The 18,853-nt window shown below is 47.4% G+C and overlaps 1 protein-coding gene across 1 annotated transcript in view; it reads left to right on the top strand.

Moving 5' to 3' along the window:
* The window catches only part of PEF1 (penta-EF-hand domain containing 1), a 16,101-nt gene extending 6,146 nt beyond the window's left edge, over positions 1–9,955 (top strand). The window contains exons 3-5 of the mRNA XM_015408084.1: positions 303–458; positions 4,519–4,662; positions 8,156–9,955. Of these exons, the coding sequence (XP_015263570.1) occupies positions 303–458; positions 4,519–4,662; positions 8,156–8,385 (530 nt within the window). The 3' untranslated portion in view covers positions 8,386–9,955. The remainder of the gene's footprint in view (positions 1–302; positions 459–4,518; positions 4,663–8,155) is intronic.
* The last annotated feature ends 8,898 nt before the right edge of the window (positions 9,956–18,853 follow it).

An 18,853-nucleotide genomic window follows, 5' to 3' on the forward strand; every position in this document is an offset into this window, starting at 1 on the left:
TTCCGCATGTTTGCACTCAACTTTACAAAGTATCTGAAGAGATGTCATTTATTTTCCTTGTGTTTTTACAAGGCTCTGGATCCCCGCTGTGGTTGAGTCTCCTTTCATGGGATTAATAACTTGGCCATAAAAAGAGGCTTTTTTCGCCATGAACAAAGTGCTGACTCAGCAGTGGAGCGGCAGTGTCCAATCCCTTCTATTCTGGCTGCTTGAATGGTCAGCTGAGGCAGGTATCTGATGTGCTTTGATGTTGAGCTGTGCTGCCCTCCCTGCTAGCATGTGTTTTGTCCTCTCCCCATCAGGTGCTGTTCCCCCTGGTGTGGACCCAGAAGCCTTCTCCTGGTTCCAGAGTGTGGATTGCGACCATAGCGGCTACATCTCCATCAAAGAGCTACGGCAGGCCCTAGTCAACTCCAACTGGTCTGCCTTCAATGACGAAACATGTTTGATGATGATGAGTGAGTCAAGGCCAGGGCAAGGGGGATAGCTGAGGGAGCTGGAAGTCTGGCAAACTATCCCTCAGAGGCTGTGTCCAGACATCATGACAAGCTGAAATGGTGCCAGGGTGTGTGTGATTAACACTTGGAATTCACTGCCACAGGAGGTGGTGGCGGCTACAAGCATGGATGGCTTCAAAAGGGAATTAGATAAGCATATGGAGCAGAGGTCCATCAGTGGCTATTAGCCACAAGGCATAGATAGGGACTCTGGGGCAAGTGATGCTCTGTCATCTTGGTGCTTGGGGGGGTCAACAGTGGGAGGGCTTCTAATGTCCTGGCCCCACTGGTGGACCTCCTGATGGCACTGGTATTTCTGGCCACTGTGGGATACAGAGTGTTGGACTGGATGGGCCTTTGGCCTGATCCAACATTGGCATCTCTTATGTTCTTATGAACCTGGCTTACTGCAAAGCTTGAACATGTGCCTCTCGAATCCTCTCTCCATTCCTCTTTCATGGACCATCCCAGTTAGAAACCAGGGGCAGATTGGCCGTTAAGGCCACTGAGAAGAGTCCCAGTGGGGTGATAGTCTTGGGGGGTGGGGAGTGATGGCCCCATTAGAACCACCCCCACCCCCGTGCACTAGGGCCACCCCAGCCCAAAGAGAGGAGTGGGCGTGAGCCAGAGACACAGGGAAGGAGGGCTGATCATGGTGAGGGGCATGCCTGCCTGGCCCTTCCTTGCTTGGGCACCTCCTGTTTGGTGCTAACCAGGCAGGCTTTCTCTCCCTTCTTGGCCAGGAGGGTGCTCTTTTCCAGGGTTGTCCCCCCCCACACACACACACACACTCCTGTTAGAAGCAAATTCTGGTTACCTATGATGTAGGAATACAGACAAGCAAGTTGACCTGAGTTAATTTCCCCCACAAACTAAGCTTTTTAACTTTAACTCACACACCATATTTATATGTGGCAAGGTTCTCCACAGGAGTAGGGGTGTGTCGAGGAGTCCAGTAACGAGCCCTGTTTTTCTACCTCCTGGCTTCATGTTGGCTTATTGCGATGTCTGAATGCAGCCAATGTGTCGTAAGATGTCTAGTGCTTGGGTCTGGTTTCCAAAATACAAAAATAGGTATGTTCTGTTACAGTTCTGAGAGATTAGATGTGTTCTTCAAACAAAGGAACTGTATCTCAGAAATCTTGAGATTGAAGGAACCCTTTTCTGTTTACTCTAGACTTTAAAGGAAGGAGCTGAGTGTAAAATATTACATTAAAAATGGAGGGTCTGTACAAGTTTTGAATATGTATGTCCATGCCAGAGCACAACATCTCTCTCTCAAAATAGCCTTTAGAATCTGAGGCAGTCAGACTTAATATGTGTTTGTTCATTCTGCTTCAGATATGTTTTCCTGCAGCTGGTGGAACTTCCTAAATTTGGCAAAGAGAATGGAAGCAATAAACTTGCTCTTGGCAATGATGGATGCTGGACAGGTCCACAGGACCAAGTTTGAGAGCTCTCCCTGTGTAGTTAATGAGAGCATGAGCTGGGAACTCCCTGGTTCCAATCACACCTTGATTGTGAACTCTCAAGAGGGGGCATGTGGCAAGCTGCTCAGCTTAATCCCCCCTCATCTGCAAAATAAGAATCATAATTAGGGCCTACCTCACCGAGCTGTTGTGAGAATGTATTTATTTATTGACTGCATTTATTGACTGTCATTCTCGCTGAGACTGAAGGCAGAATACAGTGTTTATAAGAACAAGCTAAAAAGCCAGTGTAATACCTACAGAACAATGAAAAAAACTGGGTTACACAATTAAAGAACAATGGAATCAAAACAGGATAATACATACAACAGCCTGGAATAATGAAGAAATAAGTGAAACAATGTATCCAGATGCTTTAGAAACAGACAACCTGCTATGATATATAAGTGCTAAATGTTTTTTAGTTGCACTTGAAGTTCATGTTCTGGCATGGTCACCTTCCACAGAAATGGAGTTGTACATTTAATTTCTCCCTTCTCTATGAAAGCATGTGGCGGAGTTTCTTCCCCCCCTTTGTTCCTCATTTGTTGATAACTGAAAATATCATAAAAAAGCAGACGACTTGGAATTGCTTCCCCCCCCCCTTAACTCTACTTTATTCTAACTCCCTGTGAAGGTTAGCGTTATAAAAATGATGTTTAAGCAGAGGTAACATGATGTAAATCTCAACCACTATAGTCTCTGCTCCAACCCTCCACCTGACAGACTTCCTAGCTGGCTTTTCAGTTCAGAACCCATGAAAGAAACAGAAAAAGAACAATAATTTTTATTTAGCCACAAGGAAAAGAGGATAGAAACTACTCACAGGTGTAACAGTCTTGTGGAGCCCATTCATTTATAATGTTTTAGTTGACAATTTAGGAGGGTAGAGAGCAGTGAGCAGCTAAGTTCGTATCCTTGAGGTGAATAATGATCTCCCCTCAGCTTCAGGAATCTCACAGTGTAAATGTGAGCTCCTCTCAGAAACCACAAATCTTTCACTAGTTTACCTCAGAAATTGGGGCTTCAAGAAAGCTTCAGTCTCTTCCTCTAAAGCTTATGATAAAGCTAGCGTGCTTTATCACAAAAGACAAGTCCAAAGTCTCCTGAGACAGGTTCCCTTCCAACCAGGGGTCATTTCCTGCAGGAGCGCACAGGAGCGGAGCTCCGGCAGTAAAGAGCCCCACCCCCTGCTCCCAGCAGCCCTCAGTAAGAGCAAGAAGCAGCCAGGTAAGTTGCAGAGCCCACCCGGCCTCCTGATCCAAAACAGTCCAGTGGCACCTTTAAGACCAAGTTTTATTCAGGTACAAGCTCTCCCGCCTCTGCGAGGGCAGATCTGCACGTCCCCCCCCCCCAATAGCTAGCAATCCAAAACAGTCCAGTGGAGCCTGAGCGGTGGGTGTTGCCTTCTGACACACTTCCAGTGATGTCAGGGGGTGTGGCATATGCAAATAAGTTATGCTAATGAGCTCCTGCACCTCTTTTTCTACGGAATGACCCCTGCTTCCAACTAGCACTCTCAAGACAGAAACCACTATCTCCACACATTCACTGCTTTAGCCAATTCTGAGACGACCCCTTCAGTCTCTTTCTCTGAAGGTTCAGACCCTATCTGCCTGAGCTGACAGTGTAGCAGCTTTTTCTCTCTTGCTTCCCCCTCCCATCTGGCTTCTCCAGCCCTTCCAGGGATTCCAATGACTGCTCGGTGCTCTAAACAGAACTGAAGGGGCTTGGTGTTTTTCAGGAAGGGGCAAGACCTTTGCCTCTCTGTCACATCCCCCTCCCACTCAGATTTGACACTTGAGGCAAGTTTCATTGCAGAACAGCATCTCTCTCTCTCTCTCTCTCTCTCCCTTTCTACCTCTACCTGCCTTTGCTTTCAGACTGTAGTATTCTGAGACTGTGGTTTTCTTATACTATCACAAAGGCGGTGCACATAAGACAGGATCTAAGGGACACATTTGACAAGTCTTGACAGCTTTTGTAGCCCTTTATGTGTGCACATGTTTCTTTGGTCTCAGTATCCTCTTTAGTCAAGGAGGTTTTGAAACTCCCTAGAAACTTGCAAAACCCATTTCACTCTCACCTCAGTATTGTTAGAAATTATGCCCCAGTGGAACAACTTTAGCTTTGCATGCAGAAGATTCCAGGTTCAGTCCCTGGCATCTCCAGTAAAAGAGAAGAAGAAGAGAAGAGATTGGATTTATACCCCGCCCTTCACTACCCGAAGGAGTCTCAGAGGGGCTTACAATCTCCTTTCCCTTCCCCTCCCCACAACAAACACCCTGTGAGGTAAAAGGACCAGGCAGTTCGTGATGTGAAAGATCTCTGCCTGAGACCCTGGAGAACCGCTGCCGGTCTGAGTTGACCATACTGACCTTGATGGATCGATGGTCTGATTCAATGTAAGACAGGTTTATGTGCGTTCATGTGTGTACACTGCCTTCTGTCTGAAAAAAATTCTTATCTGTCACCAGCCATCGGAGTCCAGTTCTTCTTTTGTACTGTTATTCAGAGTCTTGTTCTTTGTTCCCCCTTCTGTGTCTCGGCAGACATGTTTGATAAAACTAAGTCTGGGCGGATTGATCTCTATGGGTTCTCAGCTCTGTGGCGCTTCATCCAGCAGTGGCGGAACCTCTTCCAGCAGTATGACCGCGACCAGTCAGGAAGCATTAATTGTAACGAGCTGCACCAAGGTGAGATGTTGGTCTATCAAACCTCCAGAGGCTGACTGTGACCTCTGACTCTTGGTAAACTCCCTCCATCAGAGTGGGCGGAGACCAGAATGCTGCCTCTCTATCGCTAAGCTTTCATTGATCAACTGACATAACCCACTTCCTCAGTCTTTGTTGAAGAAGAAGAAGAGATTGGATTTATATCCCGCCTTTCACTACCCAAAGGAAAGCGGCTTACAAACTCCTTTCCCTTCCCCTCCCCACAACAGACACCCTGTGAGGTAGGTGGGGCTGAGAGAGCTCTGACAGAAACTGCCCCTTTTCAAGAACAGCTCTTATCAGAACTGGTCATCCAGCCAGGTGCAAGTGGAGGAGTGGGGAATCAAACCCAGTTTTCCCAGTTTAGAGTCCGCGCACTTAACCACTACACCAAACTGAGGGGCTGAGGCAATCCTCTAGTGCCTTATGAGAGGAACAAGCAGTGGTGGAAAGTGCCATCAAGTTGACTGATGTTAACTCTGTTAGAATTTTCAAGGCAAGAGACAAACAGAGGCCTGCCTCTGTGTAGCAACACTAGCCTTACTTGGTGGTCTCCTGACAAGTACTAGCCAGGGTGACCCTGCTTAACTTCTGAGATCTGATGAAATCAGGGCTAGGTTGAGCTATCTAGGTCAGGGCAAGGACAACAAGCTAAAATCTGCTAAATTGGGGACTACACAAAGCTGGCGTTGGCTGGCTGGGTTTCATGGCTATTTGGTTGAATGTCCAGAGAGCAGGAGGGCAGACTTCAGGCAGTTCCTTCAGGCAGGTGGAATCCAGTGGTAGCTCCAAGGAAGCAAGTAGCATCTGGCTGGTCTACTCAGTTTTGATTCAAAGTGCCTAGTACAGGGGTGTGTGGGCTTCTGTGGGATTTGCTAGCTAGGTGTTGGTGAGGTAGAGCTAGTGGCCATTTGGAAAGGGGGGTGGGTGTCAGAGAAATCCATGTTATAGAATAAGGTGTGTAGCTGTTTGGGTCTGCAGTAGAAGAGCAAGATTCGAGTCCCGTAGGACCTTAAAAATAAAAAGATTTCCAGGGTATAAGCTTCTGAGAATCAAAGCTCCTTTCTTCAGACACACGTTGTAGGAGGAAGCAATGTCAATGGAAGTTAAATGCTGGAGGAGAAAGCAGGAACGCCACTGCAGTTGGGGCTCTGAGAAGAGTCAGTGCATCTGCAGCTTTTGAGTGGCTGATGAAGGCCTGGCTCTGGATGACCAGTCAGGAACCTAGGAAGTAGAGCAGCTAAACAAAATAATAAGACACATCTATTTATTGCAAAGTGCACAGTAAATATAGATTAAAAGTATAACTTAATGTGATGTATAAGGATTGTGTTTGTATTTATGTTTTGTTATGGCCAATGGCTAATACAATAAACTTGATGATGATGATGATGATTAAAAGTATAGATAAAAACCACGAGATACTGGGTATCACATTACATCCACGTAGCATACAGCAACACATGTAAGTTGCACGTACAGTAACTAAGACCAAAACATTGGTTACACAAAATAACCACTAGACCAGGCAAACCTTTTAAAGACCGAGTGCCCAAACTGCAACCCAAAACCCATTTATTTATCGCAAAGTGCCAACACGGCAATTTAACCTGAATACTGAGGTTTTAGTTTAGAAAAAACAACTCATACATTAACATCTTTTGTCTTAAAAGAAAAACACAATAACAGAGCTTTCAATGATACAAACAATTTTTAATTGAAAGGTAAAAGTTTGCATTTGGCATGCTTTTGAACAATTAATGTGATTTTTGCTGTTGTATGCATGCTGATAATTTGTCTAACCTTGGCTCATACTTTGTAAGTTTGAGAGCAACACATGCAGCACTCAGGTCATCTGTTAGTCTGTTTCTGGTGTCAGATTTGATATAATTCAAAGTTGAAACAGCTGCTCACAAGCATAAGATGATCCAAACAAAATAAGGAAAGCAATCCTTCTATCTTCTCAAGTGTTTCACACAGGTCATAGAATTTATTTTTCCAGATAGAGCTTTCTTGAAATTCCAATAGCTCCATTTCCACATTTCCTAAATCTAACCAGTGTGAACAGGAAAGATCAAGTCTAGAGCCTTAATGGAGGCCATTATTCAGGAGCAGCTTGTCCCACCAGGAAGAGGCCAGGAGGCGGGCTGGTGAAGGAGGTCCCACCGAGGGGATGTAGTAAAAGGAACGACAGGACTGCCCATTGGAAACAGAACAGGTGCCCAGAATCAGAACAGGTGCCCACCTGGTCATGCCAGCAGCCAGGAACAAGCAGCAGACCAGAGGCAATGGCAAGCCCCCCCCAACCCCCCTCCAAGCCCGAAGACCTGCTGCAACTCCCACAATGACGATGACGCCCGTGTCTTCACCCACCCACCCCCGGCCGATCTCGCCCCCTGACCTCGAGGCCCGGGCACTGGGAGCCAGGCTGCCCACCCCCCCTCCCAGGAATGAAGATGATGACGCTGATGCTGGCAGAGGACGGGACAGAGGAGGAGGAGAGGGACACTCACAGGCTTGGAGGCAGGCGTTCCCTCCTGCAGGCTGCTGCTGGTGCTCGCCTTGGATGAGAAGGGGAGTCGTGGGGCGCAGCCGGCTTCTCTTCCCCTGCTGGCTTGATTTCCGCCTTGCTTGGCTCCCGCCCTCCATTCAAACTGCCCAATCAGGGGCCGCCCAGGCAGCTGGGGCGACGGCGCGCGTGCCCAGAGAGAGGGCTCTGAGTGCCACCTCTGGCACACGTGCCAACATAGGTTCACCACCACTGCACTAGACCAAATGTGTTTCAACCCATAAGGCCTTTTTCAGTGGTCTTAGTAATGACAGCACATATTAGAAATGAAAGTATAAAATATCTGTTCCAGACCAGGCAGGTTATGTGTGAATCAATTAAATAGTGTAGCTCCAAATAATAAAGTATTGGTGTCAATCAGGCCTGCACACGTAGAAGATCCCACACCCATCGAAGATAATAGCTCTAGTCAACCATACTGCCTTTGGCTGTTGCTCTCGTCAAAGTATGAGTCCATATATCAACCAGCTATCACTGAAGAAGGCCCTCTGGGCCAAAATGCATTTGTTCTAGTGGTTATTTTGCATAACCAGTGTTTTGGTCTTAGTTATTATATGTGCAACTTACATGTGTTGCTGTATGCTACCTGGATATAATGCGATACCCACTACCTCATGGTTTTTATCTCTGTTTTTAATCTATATTTACTGTGCACTTTGTAATACATAGATGTCTCTTATTCTTTTGTTTAGCTGCTCAACCTTCTAGGTTCCTGACTTCAGGTTGCCCCCCCCCCTTTTTTTTGTTGTTTCCTTCTTTGGGTGACCAGTGCCATGGAGAAGCTCTCCTAAAGGGATGCCATTTTCAGATCACCTCTTCACATTTGTACGCACAACCTGTGTGATTTCTGCTCACAGCTATGCAAAGCGGGCATCCTCCATTCTATCTCTATTCCCTTTCTCCTAGCACTCTCTCAGATGGGATATAACCTGAGCCCTCAGTTTTCTCAGCTGCTGCTGTCGCGGTACTCCCAGAAGGCCACCAACCCTGGCATCCAGTTGGACCGCTTCATCCAGATCTGCACGCTGCTCCAGAGCATGACCGAAGCCTTCCGGGAGAAGGATACCAGCATGACAGGCAGTGCCCGGATCAACTATGAAGATTTCCTTACGATGTCAGCCACTCGCATGCTGTGATGCTGTTTGTAATCATGGGGATGTCAGAAGTCTGTGACGCCCGTACAAGAGAGACTTAGTATTTCCAGCAGAAACCCAGAAGACAGAGCTATGTCAGCTATGCTGCCATGGGAGTGGGGGAGCAGTCGGCCACTTCATCTGGAGAATGTTGGATGACACAGCCAAATGAAGCCACCCTTGTTCTGTTGATTTGCATGATGCCAAATGCTCAGATGGATTCTTTGAAAGTGTGGTATGATCGGTTCAAACTGATTATTTTAGTCCACCATGTAGAACCTCCACTAGGGAGCCAATGACAGCTCAGAGCCAAAATACATATTGTGATGCAGTTCCACAGTGGCCACCACAGCCTGCAGAAATTTCTTTCTCCCTCTTTTCCCCTCCCCTAAAAAATACCTTCAGCCTTCGATCTCAGTTTGTACTGCAACTTCGGAAAAAGCTCTTGACTACCCCTTCCACAGTTTGCCTGCCATTGACTGAGTCTCTGCCTTAGGCAATCTTGACTCACCAAAGCAGAAAAACAATACCAACGGGAGAGCATCGGTGTGTGTCTGTATGTGATACATTTGCATCTGACAGCAGTGGAGATTCCTGTATCGCTCGACACGCATCCTATATACAATTCCCCTTTTTCCTATTAAGCAGTTGTAAGACCATTGGCCAAGATGTCTGATTCCTCCAGAGGGCCCTTCCGCCTGAAGCTTTAGTGCTCCTCCGATCAATGCATTGCCCCAGATTTTCCTTTTGAAGCACTGAAGTACAAGCTTTTTTTGGCCAACAACCTATTCAGCTCTTTCTGGGTTTTTTGTTTGTTTATGTTTGTGTTCTTCCCCAGTAGCCAACCTTTTGCTCTTGATTATTTTTTTTTTGTAGAGGCCAAAATCTTGTATTTATACAGAAGTGAGACTCTCCATTAAAGAGTTCTAAGCACTGTGCAGTGCTTCTTTCTCATCCTCCACCCCTCATTTTACATGATATCATTGCAGAATCATCTAGTCCTGTGGTGGCGAACCTATGGCACGCGTACCAGAGGTGGCACTCAGAGCCCTCTCTGTGGGCACGCGCGCCGTCACCCCAGCTGCCTGGGCGGCCCCCGATTGAGCAGTTTGAATGGAGGGTGTGGGCCACACAAGGCAAACGTTGAGCCAGCAGTGGTAGAGAAGCCGGCTGCGCCCCGTGACTCCCCTTCTCCTCAGAGGCGGCTGACCGCGACGAGCAGCACCAGCAGCAGCCTGCAGGAGGGAGTGCCTGCTGGGTGAGTGTGCCTCTCTGCGCCCTGAGTCCCGCCTGGCCGGCACCTCGCCTCCTCCAAGCCTGCAAGCGAGTGTTCCTCTCCGCCTCCTCCGTCCCATCCTCCGCCAGCGTCAGTGTCGTCGTCTTCGTCCCTGGAGGGGGGGGCAGCCCATCCTCTGCCACCTTCCCGCCGCCGCTCCCCTCCCTCCCTCCCTCCCTCCAGTGTGCAGGACTCGAGGTAGCAGGGACCGCAATGACAAGCCCCAGAGTTGAACGACAGCCCCTAGATATGGCAGAAGTGTTCTGGAACTGGAATGGGATACTACTAACTGGAATGACAGCTCCTGAGAGTATTCTGGGAATGGAATGACAGGGTCCAAGGTGGACTGACAGTGCCTAGAAGTACAGGAGGCTTATGGGCCTGGAATGACAGTCCCCGGAGTGGAAGGAGAGACCCTGTTTGTAGAGAAAGTTCTGTGCAACTGGATTTGCAAACTGTAGAGTAAATTACTTTACATTTAAGTATTTCTGGAATGTGTGTAGCTATCATCAGATCAGCTCCATCTCATTCCACTCCGTGGTCTCTCATTCCATTCCCAGAGTAGTTTATTTGGGCCCAGAGACTAATGAAAAATCCATTCCACATTATTATTGCAACTCTACTTGTACTGGAATGTATTTCAATGGAGCCCATGCAAGTCAATTGGCATTCCTAGCTCTCATTAGTGTTTCCCATTGTTGCCAGTGGGCAATTGTGTCCTTCCTTTTAGTACATCCCCTCGGTGGGACCTCCTTCACCAGCCCGCCTCCTGGCCTCTTCCTGGTGGGACAAGCTGCTGCTGAATAATAGCCTCCATTAAGGCTCTAGACTCTATCTTTCCTGTGTACACTGGTTACATTTAGGAAATGTGGAAATGGAGCTAGAAGGAAAGATAGAAGGATTGCTTTCCTTTTTTTGGATCATATGCTTGTGAGCAGCTGTTTTCAGCTTTGAATTATATCAAATCTGACACCAGAAACAGACTAACAGATGACCTGAGTGCTGCCTGTGTTGCTCTCAAACTTACAAAGTATGAGCCAAGGTTAGACAAATTATCAGCATGCATACAACAGCAAAAATCACATTAATTGTTCAAAAGCATGCCAAATGCAAACGTTTACCTTTCAATAAAAAATTGTTTGTATCATTGAAAGCTCTGTTATTGTGTTTTTCTTTTAAGACAAAAGATGTTAATGTATGAGTTGTTTTTTCTAAACTAAAACCTTAGTATTCAGGTTAAATTGCCATGTTGGCACTTTGTGATAAATAACTGGGTTTTGGGTTGCAGTTTGGGCACTTGGTCTCTAAAAGGTTCACTAGATCAGTGTCCAACCCCCTGCCCAATGCAGGACCAGCCTAACACATCTCTGACAAATATTCTTCTTTAAAGCTGTCAGTGAATGGGAGCTAACCACCTCCCTAGGCAGCAGATTCCACCTTTGAACCACTCTGACCATGAAAATGTTTTTCCTAATATCCAGCCGATACCTTTCTGTATGTAATCTAAACCCGTTGCTTCGGGTCCTATCCTCTGCTGCCAACTGGAACAGCTCCTTGCCCTCCTCCAAATGACATTCTTTCAAATATTTAAAGAGAGCAATCCTGTCCCCCCTCAATCTCCTCTTCTCCAAACTAAACATTCTCAAGGCCCTTACCCTTTCCTCGTAGGGCTCAGTCTCCAGACCCCTGATCATCCTTGTTGCTCTTTTCTGCACCCTCTCGATTTTGTCCACATCCTTTTTGAAGTGAGGCCTCCAGAACTGGTCACAGTACTCCAGGTGCGGCCTGACCAAGGCAGTATACAGAGGGACTATGACCTCCTGCGATTTCAATGCTATGGCCCTTTTAATACAACCCAAGACCGAATTTGCCTTTTTTGCCACCGCATCACACTGACTGTTCATATTTAGTTTACAATCCACTCTTACCCCAAGATCTCTTTCGCATACACTACTCCCCAGAAATGTATCCCCCATCCAGTATTCGTGCTTGACATTTTTGTGGCCCAGATGTAATAATGTGCATTTATCTTTTTTAAATTGCATCCAGTTTGCAACTGCCCACTTCTCCAGAGTATTCAGGTCTTGTTGAATTTTAACTCTATCTTCTTGGGTGTTAGCTACTCCTCCCAATTTGGTATCTTCAGCAAATTTAATGAGTAGCCCTTCTACCCCTTCATCCTGATCATTGATAAAAATATTGAAAAGTTTTACTGAAATCCAGGTAAATCACATCAACAGAGTTCTCATGATCCAGTCACACGATCAAAGACGGACACCAGGTTGGTCTGACAAGATCTGTTGGGGACAAAACCATGCTGACTTACCCATATCACTAAGTGGTTCTTCAGATGCTTACAGATCAATCCCTTTAAAATCTGCTCTAATATCTTCCCAGCGACAGAAGTCAGACTGACTGGCCTGTAGTTTCCTGGGTCATCCTTCTTCCCTTTCTTAAAGATTGGGATAACATTTGCTCTTCTCCAATCTTGTGGCACATCCCCAGTCCTCCAGGAGGCCTTGAAGATGATGGACAGAGGCTCTGCAAGTTCATTAGACAGTTCTTTGAGCACACTTGGGTGCACACCCTCTGGCCCAGGGGATTTGTATTCATCCAGTGCAGCCAGGTGCCTCTCTACAACCTCCCTGTCAATGTCAACTAGACACTCAGGTGTCCTGTTATGTCCTCTACCAACTCTAGATCGGCTTGAGTTCTTCTGGGAGAAAACAGAGGCAAAAAAGTCATTAAGCTTGTCTGCTTTTTCTCTGTCCTCCACCAGAGTTTCTCCGTCTACTCCCAAAAGTGGTCCAATTGCCTCTTTTACCTTGCATTTGCTTTTCACATATCTGTAGAAGTTTTTCTTATTGTAGCAACTAGTGAGCCCCCCTGGCCAGACCCAACTCATATCGAGCTTTAGTTTCTCTGATGGCTGATCTGCAGTACCTAGTAACTCTCATATACCCCTCTTTAGAGGTCTGACCTTCCTTCCATTTCCTGAATGTTTCCTTTTTCTCCCTTAGCTTATCTTGAAGCTCTCGGTTCATCCACATCGGTTTCTTGGAGCACTTACCATGTTTCCATCTTGCTGGAATAGTGAGGCTTCAGCATGCAAAAGTTCATGTTTGAGAAGAGCCCACCCTTCACTTGCTCCTTTCCCTTCCAGCACACTCCCCCATGGAATGACTCCCATCAAGCCTCTGAGTTCATTGAAGTTGGTCCTACAAAAATCTAACCTATGAGCTAGGTTCCATTTAAGCTGCGCCAGGCTGTGCTGGCGCACCGATTAATCCCGCCCAGCGCAGCAATTTTTACCGCAGTGCAGAAGCGGGAAGTTCCATTTCCAGTAGTCATGCACAAGGCTATTTTTGAGTCGGAACAGCATTCCAGCTGGCTTCTGAGGCCGCCCCGCCCCCTCCCCACCCTAAGCCCTGCTCCACCCCACCCCCGGCAGAAGAAGAAGCTGCAGCGGCAAGAAGCAACAGAGCACGTGCTCGTCCGGTTGCTGCCCGTTGCTGCTCCACTGCACCTCCCTGCCAAAAGGACTTTGGGCCAGTTCCTCAGACAAGGTGACTTAGCACTGTTGGGGGAGTTGGGTGGGGGTGGGAAGGTCCTGTTGCCCTCCCCGCAGCATGGCCTGGCAGCCCTCATGGGCCTGCTGCAGCTGGCATTGTTGAGGGGTGGGTGGGAGATCCCTGGCGCTCTCCCTGCAGCAAAGTCTGGGGCCAAGGCGAGCTTGCTGGGTGACTGAGGGTGCAATGAGACTCCGGCAATGAACGCCGTTGAGAGGCTGCTGTGGGGAGTCCTCACCCCTCTGCTGGGTGATGGCAGGTCGAGTGAGTTGGGGGGGTCCGCTTCTGCAATGCGCCACGGGGGAGAAGGGTGATGGGGGTCCTCGCCAATTAAGCCCTTTTTGTGTCGCAGGGCTGCTTGCGCGCACTTCCTCCCCCCCACGAGGCTTTTCCTCCACCACTGCACGTCTCTTGCTGCACACCAGCCAAGGCTTGCCTGGCCAACTGCATTCCCGAGGAGCCTGTGGCGCGGGCAGGGGGGGGACCTCTTGCTTTCCTCCTGCAAAGCCATGTTCCCCGCAGGAACTGGCTCTCCTCCTGGCTTGGTAGACTCCAGCCAAAGTCCTCCCTTCCTTTTGCCTAGCCAGTGAAAACCATGGATCAAGTGGTGCTGCCTGCAGGACTCGGGCAGGGCAAGGATCCAATGGACCCATGCAAAGAAAGACCCCCTTCCCTCCCCACCTGGGATCTAGTGGCTCTAAACGGCCAGCTCCTGGCTGCCTAAAACTGCCGAATAGTAAATGGTGGGCTTGTGGCAGGCAATGGGACCCCAAGCGCATTCTCCGGGTGTCCACTGAAGTTGCAAGAAAGTTAAGAGAGGTGCTGCATCAGTAGGAAAGTTTCTTTGGTCCGGGCTGAATGAAGCTTCTATCTCAAGAGCGGTGGTGGCCTCAGCAAGTTGGAGCAGCAGCTGGATAATATTTTCCAAATGTCTTTTGCTCTTTCTTTTCTCACTCTCCCCCCCCCCTTGCCTTCCTTCTTTTCCTCTGCTGTCTCTGCCGCTTCCTCCAATATGGAGAGGAGGGTGGGGAGGGAGGGAAGGAACTTCTGTAAGGAGGGGGGGTGAGAGAGCTGCCCATTCAGTGTTGGATTGGAGACCAGTTCAAACTCCAGTGAATTCAGTTAAGATTAATTGCAAACATTTGCAAAGAAATGCAATACACACACATGCTGCCGCCACCACCTGATTTCCTTTTCATGTAGAGGAAAGGGGGGAAAGCGGGGCTTTGGAAAGCCTTCTTCCCCCACACCCTTCCCGAAATAGTACATTTGGGTAGTAGAAAATGACTTCTCTTCCACTTTGCATAGAATCCCGAGTTCCAGTGCTCCTCTCGTTTTCAAGTAAGGGGGGGTGCGTGCTTCGGGATGATTTTTTAATTTGCAGCAATCGCTTTCACACTGTTTGGCTTTCGTTGCTTGATCCACCCCGGCTTTGCAAGATAATAAGGGACATGGTTGGAAGTGAGTTCAGGCTTTGGAGAGGACATACAACTTATTCATGGTTCCCCAGACTGGAAGGCTGAATTTGGAGAGGACGCGATTTAGGGAAAGGGGGGGGGGAGCCCAAAAAACATTTCAGTAGTTTATCCTGAATCCCTTTTTGCATAAGAAGCCCCAGGTGACAAAGCTGGGCATTCAAATTGACTTGCATGGGCTCCATTGAAATACATTACAGTACAAATAGAGTTTCAATAAAAATGCGGAATGGATTTTCCATTATTAGAAGAAGAAGAGGAGGAGGAGGAGATTAGATTTATACCCCTCCCTTCACTACCCAGAGCGGCTTACAAACTCCTTTCCCTTCCCCTCCCCACAACAGACACCCTGTGAGGTAGGTGGGGCTGAGAGAGCTCTGAAAGAAACTGCTCTTTTTCAAGAACAGCTCTTATCAGAACTATGTCTTTCCCAAGGTCATCCAGCCAGGTGCAAGTGGAGGAGTGGGAAATCAAACCCGGTTCTCCCAGATTAGAGTCCGCGCACTTAACCACTACACCAGACTGGCTCTCTGGGCCCAAATAGACTACTCTGGGACTGGAATGACAGGCCCCAGCTTGGAATTGCAGCATCTAGGAGTAACAGAAGTCTTCTGGGGGTGGGATGAGAGGCCCCAGAGTGGAATGACAGCCACAGAGGGTAGCAGAAGCATTCTGGGACTGGAAAGACAGGCCCCCAGAGTGGAATGACAGTCCCTGGGGGTAGCAGGAGTGTTCTAGAACTGGAGTGACAGGCCCCAGAGTGGAATGAAAGCCTTGGGGTAGCATATGTGTTCTGGGCCTGGAATGAGAGACCACGGAGTGGAATGACAGCCCCTGGAAGTAGCAGGAGTGTTCTTGAACTGGAATGACAGGCCCCACAGGGGAATGACAGCCCCCGGATGTAGCAGGAGTGGTCTGTGACTTGAGTGAGAGACCACGGAGTGGAATGACAGCGCCTGGGGGTAGCAGATGTTTTCTGGGGCTGGAATGAGAGGCCCCAGAGTAGAATGACAGGGCCTGGGGTAGCAGGAGTGTTCAGGGACTGGAATGACAGGCTAACATGCTCATGTCCATCTGGTGCCACTAACTGTGGCACTTGACTCAAAGTGCACAATTAGATGTGGATTTCAGGGCCCATCTTTATGCACATCTTTTGACAGTCCAGATAGGTGCTAGATGGGGAACAAGATGGTAGTTTATGGTGGGAAGGAGGGGGCTGGTCATCTGTGACAGGGTATCGCCAGGCTCCGCAGTCAAGGAGGGGAGGGGAGGGATGCGGGCACTGCATGTGTGTGTGAGCAAGAGACTGCCATCCACAGTGCCTGGGTCTGAGGGAGCCCAGAAGTGAAAGCCGCCGTCCGTCAGCAAGTTTGTGGCCATGTGCTTTTCACAGTTTGCACCTCTTCAGGCGGCGAGTGTAGCAGAACTTGTGTGTGGGGTGGGGGGGATTTGCAGATTTGCTGAGGTTTGATGTGGACTAAGTAACAGATACCTGCACTGATGTTGTTTCTGTGATTAGACTGTATTTATTGGAAATAAAGAGGGGCTCTTTGTGTGTGTGTGTCTTTCTTTTCGTCTCCCGTCCAAAGTGACGTCTTGTTCCAGTGATCAAAGCCACTGTTGGAGTGGTGGAGATGTGACTGTCAAACGCAGGCAACAATAAAGGGGGGCGATGGAGAGGTGGGTGGGTGGGTAAAGGAGAGGAGCATCTTACACTCAAAACTGTGGTTACAATAATGCCGACAGAAATTAAAGTGGCTTTGAAAGCAGCCTGCAACTTATGATGCTTCTCATTTACCCTAGAGTCAAGCTGTGGTAAAATTGATGCACAAAGCACATCATGTCAATCTAAGTAGACCTAGGATTAAAGTGTCTTTAAAAAATTGTCCCTCCTTAACTCTACATTATGGTTGGAAGAGCTAATGTCTTAAAATCTATATGACCAAAAACAACAGTGACATTGAAAATGAAATAAAAACAGCCCAATTCTAAGACCAGCTGTGAGGAAGGAACGTCTTACCAATGAATCCTCCACAATTTTCCCCTGTACAGAAAGGGCCCTAAGGAACAATTTGCATGGAAGGAACTGTAACATGTAACTGAGCTTTCTGAATATAATTTTCATTGTATGAGACTGGAATGCCTCCTAAACTGAATAAACTTGGACAGAGGTTGCATGCTGCAGAACTTGGCCTATTTGCTGAATTGGTATGTGCGTTGTGTTATCACACTAGATACATTCCTAATCATTATCATTAAAATGCACCTTCTGATCTATCTTATTGCCAGTAGATGGTGTGAGTAGTTGTGTTCCAACATTTAAAATTTAACCTTCCTCAAAAACCTGAACTTACAAAAACAAATTTTGTGTATGATTCATTGACTAAGACATCTAGAAAAGTTCACAAATATATGCCTTATTTTGGCTCAAAGTGGTTGGGGTTCAAGTGGGAGAATTATTGGAGAACCCTTCTAAGCAGTAAGCAAACTATTTGATCATCTTGGATTTAGGAACCAATCCTAAACGTAATCAGAAATAGAGTCTCATGTTATCCAGCAATGCTTACTTCCAGGAACGTGCCCTTGGGATTGCTGCCTGTACAATTAATCACAGTAAATCAGACTATTTGAAAGCAGAGGTGTTAACTTGGATTATATATTCTAGACAGTGCAGAGATACAAGGAACAATACTGACAGCTAAATGGAACCTGCATGTATAGGGGTATCTCGGAACTACACCTCTTTGAGATTTCTAAAATACAGTTTGAAAGAGTCATATAAGTAATACAAATATGTTCCATATAAATAAGTTTAATATAAATATATGGCTTGTAGTACAAATGATAATAGTTTATAGGTTATGTTTGTACACTGAAATACGTTTTTTAAAAATGTCGGCCCACTCACAGTTTTAAAGCTAGCACCACTTTTGGCTCACAGGCTAAAATTTCTGCTCACGAGACTGCACGCCTTAGAGGGAACATTGCCTACGAGTCTGGCTATGAACTTCCTTGACCCCTCACAGCAACTGGAATTCAAGGAGGACATGGTCACTTCCCCCTAAAGTCCACACCACCTTCACCCCGTCTACCAATTTTTCCCTGTTGGTTAATATTAAGTCTAGTATGGCCAAGCCCCTTGTAGCTTCCTCCACCATTTGAAAATGGAAGTTGTCAGCCAGACAGGTCAGGAAGTTGCGTGATTCTTGTCGCTTTGTTGAGCCTTTCTCCCAACACACATCGGGGAAGTTGAAGTCTCCCATAATTATAAGGTTCTGATGTCTGGATACTCTACCAATCTGTTCAAGGAGGGCAGCATCCATTTCCTGTCCCTGGTCAGGCAATCTGTAGCGGACTCCAACAACAATACCCTTTGTCCTACCTCCCCTTATTTCCACCCATATACTTTCCATGGGGAAGTCTCAGTGATTCCTATTATATCATAGCCTTCTGTTTGCAAGAGAATATCCAGCTCTTCCTTCTTATTACCCATGCTATGGGCATTGGTATATAGGCACTTGTAGCCTTGTAGCTTTGTTTGACCTGTGCTACCCAGGTGGGCCCCACTGTTTTCTCTTCTTCATTGAAGTCCACATGTTGATCGTCCCTTTCCCCTTGCGGCTTCAGTTTAAAGCTCTCCTGATTAAGCTTTGCAGGTTCTTTCCAGATTTCTTCCCTGACCTTGAGAGGTGAAGCCCATTATGTGCTAAAAGGCCTTCTCTAAGAAAATTTATCCCATGGTCCCAGAACCCAAAGTGCTCCTGCCGGCATCACCATCTCAGCCAACGATTCACCTCGAGTGTGGTCTGTTCTCTTCGCACTCCTTTTCCTATGACTGGAAGGATAGAAGAGAATACCACCTGTGCCCCCCAATGCCTTCAGCTGCCTTCCAAGAGCTTTATAGTCCTCTTAATTTTTGTGATGGTATTCGCAGCCGTGTCATTCGTCCCCAAATGAACCAGTACAAATGGGTACTGATCAGTAGGTCTTATCAGTTTTGGCAGTCGGTCTGTAATATCCTGAATTCTGGCCTCAGGAAAGCAACACATCTCTCGGAGTAGGAGATCCAGCCTAGACACATTACGTCCCATACCCCTGAGCAGAGTCCCCGGCAACCACCACTTTCCATTGTCAGCAAGCTGCCATTGTGT

Source organism: Gekko japonicus, unplaced genomic scaffold, assembly GCF_001447785.1.
Source record: "Gekko japonicus isolate JY-2015 unplaced genomic scaffold, Gekko_japonicus_V1.1 scaffold36, whole genome shotgun sequence".
NCBI lineage: Eukaryota > Metazoa > Chordata > Lepidosauria > Squamata > Gekkonidae > Gekko > Gekko japonicus.